General features: G+C 51.7%; 1 protein-coding gene across 1 annotated transcript; it reads left to right on the forward strand.

Annotated features, from left to right (window-relative positions):
* The first annotated feature begins 278 nt into the window (after positions 1-278).
* C2H2orf68 (chromosome 2 C2orf68 homolog) lies at positions 279-2,623 on the forward strand. The gene is made up of 4 exons (XM_021191292.2): positions 279-471; positions 549-667; positions 1,468-1,619; positions 1,935-2,623. The coding sequence occupies exons 1-4, from the start codon at positions 365-367 to the stop codon at positions 2,055-2,057; spliced, it is 501 nt and encodes a 166-aa protein (XP_021046951.1). The 5' UTR covers positions 279-364; the 3' UTR covers positions 2,058-2,623.
* Positions 2,624-2,972: the final 349 nt, after the last annotated feature.

The following is a 2,972-nucleotide window of genomic DNA, read 5'->3' on the forward strand; positions in this document are numbered from 1 at the left end:
AAAAAAAAAAAAAAAAGAAAGAAAGAAAGAAAGCTAACATCTCTAGACTAATAGAATGCATTTTCAGTAGTCGTGGATGACTCGAATTTTTTAAAATAATTTCCTGGTATTAGCTATATAATCCTTCTTTCGTTCAGGCGACACCACAAAGTAAGCGAACCTCCAGCTCTACCAGCGCTCCACAGATCAAGGTTCTCAAATTTCGAAAAGCATCTCCGCTCCGCTGCGCCCGCCCCTACGCAACCGGAAAAAGGGCATTGGAGCCGGAAGCCGAGGTCGGTGGCCGGAAGTCATGGTCCACAGCCGAGGGCCCTAATTCCGCGGCCCTTGTGGCAGTTACGGCGGTTCTGCACCCAGGATACGAATGGAGGCGGCCCGGGATCACGGCCCGGGGTTGTGCTGCAAGCCCGGCGGGCGTCTGGACATGAGCCACGGCTTCGTACACCACATCCGTCGGAACCAGATCGCTCGGTACCGCCCCGCCCCAGGCCCGGCCCGGCCCGATTCGGCCGGGTGTCAGCGCCTGACTCCCGCTCGGCTCCCCGCAGGGACGACTACGACAAGAAGGTGAAGCAGGCGGCCAAGGAGAAGGTGAGGAGGCGCCACACGCCCGCGCCCACGCGGCCCCGCAAGCCCGACCTCCAGGTGTACCTGCCGCGCCACCGAGGTGAGCCGCCGCCCGCCCTCCGCGGCCCGCCCCCCGGGCATGCCCCTCTCTCTGCGTCAGGGCTCCTGCTCACCCGGCCCTTACATCAGTGGCAGCGCCCCCAGTTCTCCGCTCCAGGGCCAATGACCCCCAGTTAATCTGTTATGTAAGGTACCTGGGACCCGGCCAGGAGTCGCTGTCCACCAGTGTGGTCTATCAGGCTGGGTTTTAATATTTCTGCCACCTGGAAGAGAGAAACTGTGGCTGGGATTTTAAAAACAAACAAACGAACAAACAAACAAAAAAGATCGGTACATAAAATGAAACGAACCCAGTAAATGGCCTTTTCTCGGGCTTTCTGTGACCATGAACTCATGTTGACTAACATATGATACTGAATTTGTCGGGCTGTTATTTACAGAAGGTTTAGATCTTGAGTACATTATTGAGTCCGTAGGACGCCGTTAAGCTGAGGACTGTCTGTTTCCCTATCCAAAGAGGTGAAGAAGGTGTCCAACATCTGAGTTAGTAAATGGCAGAGCCTGGATTTGAACCGAGGCAGAGCTCTATCCTTTCAGCAGCTTCCAGTGATATTTGCAGGAGACATATGCATCTTATACTTGCTTTCTAACAGAATCGTGCTGGAGTGGAGAGAGAAAGAAAAGTTAAAATCCTGATTGACAGCTACACACACAAACACACACACAGGGTCTGTCGGAAGCTTGGAGGCTTTCTTGGTGCTGTTTTTCCAATAGTTTCTGTGGGCAGGGGCTTTAGCAGCATACCCCCCTTTTCCCTCTCACTCTGGTTTGCCCTTACAGATGGCTCCACCCACCCCGTGAACCCAGACTGTGAGGAAGCCAGTGAAAGCAGCAGTAGTGGAAGCTCTGAGCTGGAGCCTCCTGGCCGCCAGCTCTTCTGTTTAGACTATGAGGCGGACAGTGGCGAGGTCACTTCAGTTATTGTATATCAGGTATGCCTTTTGGAAACGGCTGCGGCGTGACCGTCCTGGGCCATGATGGAAACTACCACCAGTTCCTGAACCACTGTTAATTTCAGGGCCAGTGGGAAAACATGTCTTCCCAGCAGATAGTCTCAGCACATAGAGATTCCTATTTGGGGGAACAGGGAAAACTTGTGACCCTCAGTTGAGAATCACTGTTACAGGGGACTCCTGAGAAACTGAAGCCTTGAGCCAAACAGTTCTGTGAGAGTGCTGTCTAGGAACAGGGCAGCACTTTTCTGAGAGAGACCAGGCTCTGAGCTTCCTGACTCTTCCTCCACGTAGGACGATGATCCCGGAAGGGTGAGTGAGGAAGTTTCAGCACACACACCTCTGGATCCAGCCATGCGAGAGGCCCTCAGATTGCGCATCCAGGAGGAACTCACAAAACGCCAGAGCCGACACTGACGAGGAGAAGGCAGGATTCACTGCACTTGGCAGAATTTTGCCCAAGGAGCTCTCCCCTGGTTTGGGGGTATCAGGATGAGTCCGTGTGATCTTCAGGGATCCTGTCCTCCTCCTCTAAGCTGCTGTATCCACAGGGCCTTGCAGGACCACATCTGACCAATCTCTCAGCAGCCATTTTTCTTGTCTCATTCACCTAACCTAATGGAATTTTATGACAGCTTTGGCTAACTTGGTGTTTTTGGAGCAGAGACTTTAGGGAGAGCCAGGCTTTCTGAAGCTTTTGCCTGTGTGGTGCTGTCTTGATGAGGTCGTTTGTCAGGCCCCTTCATGTTTCTGCTTTCTTCCACTCATCTTTGCCTAGGCCTGTTTTCAGCTGTCACTTTTCCTTTCTCCCATCTTTTTGCCTTAGGTAGAATCTATGTCCCCCTCCACCCCCCAACATGACTGTTTGTCTGCCACTCAGGAATTTAGCATGGGGCTTCTGGGAGCATGCCTTCCTAACAAGGTCTCCAAGAACTTCTGATGCCAGTAAACAGGAGAGCTTTGGTTTTGAGGCCTCTTTGGAAGCACATGTCCTTCCCCTTCTGTGGCTTGCCCAAGCTCCTCATAAGCCTCACTGCTTAAAACTGTCTATGTAGGAGACCCAGGAAGAAGATGCTGAGCTAAGCTGCAGTTCTTAGTTGAAAAACCTGTCCTGCTACGTGTGGTGGCACATGCCTTTAATCCCAAGACTCAGGACTCAGGAGCTAGAGATCAGTAGATCTCTCTGAGTTCAAGGCCAGCCTGGTCATATCGACACATCTAGTTCCAGGACAGACAGAGGTAGAGAGAGCCTATCTCAAAGCAAGACAAAAAAAGGTTAAAAACAAACAAAAAAATGGGTGTGGTGGCACACACTTTTTTTTTTTTTTTTTT

Source organism: Mus pahari, chromosome 2 (genome assembly GCF_900095145.1).
Source record: "Mus pahari chromosome 2, PAHARI_EIJ_v1.1, whole genome shotgun sequence".
Lineage (NCBI taxonomy): Eukaryota > Metazoa > Chordata > Mammalia > Rodentia > Muridae > Mus > Mus pahari.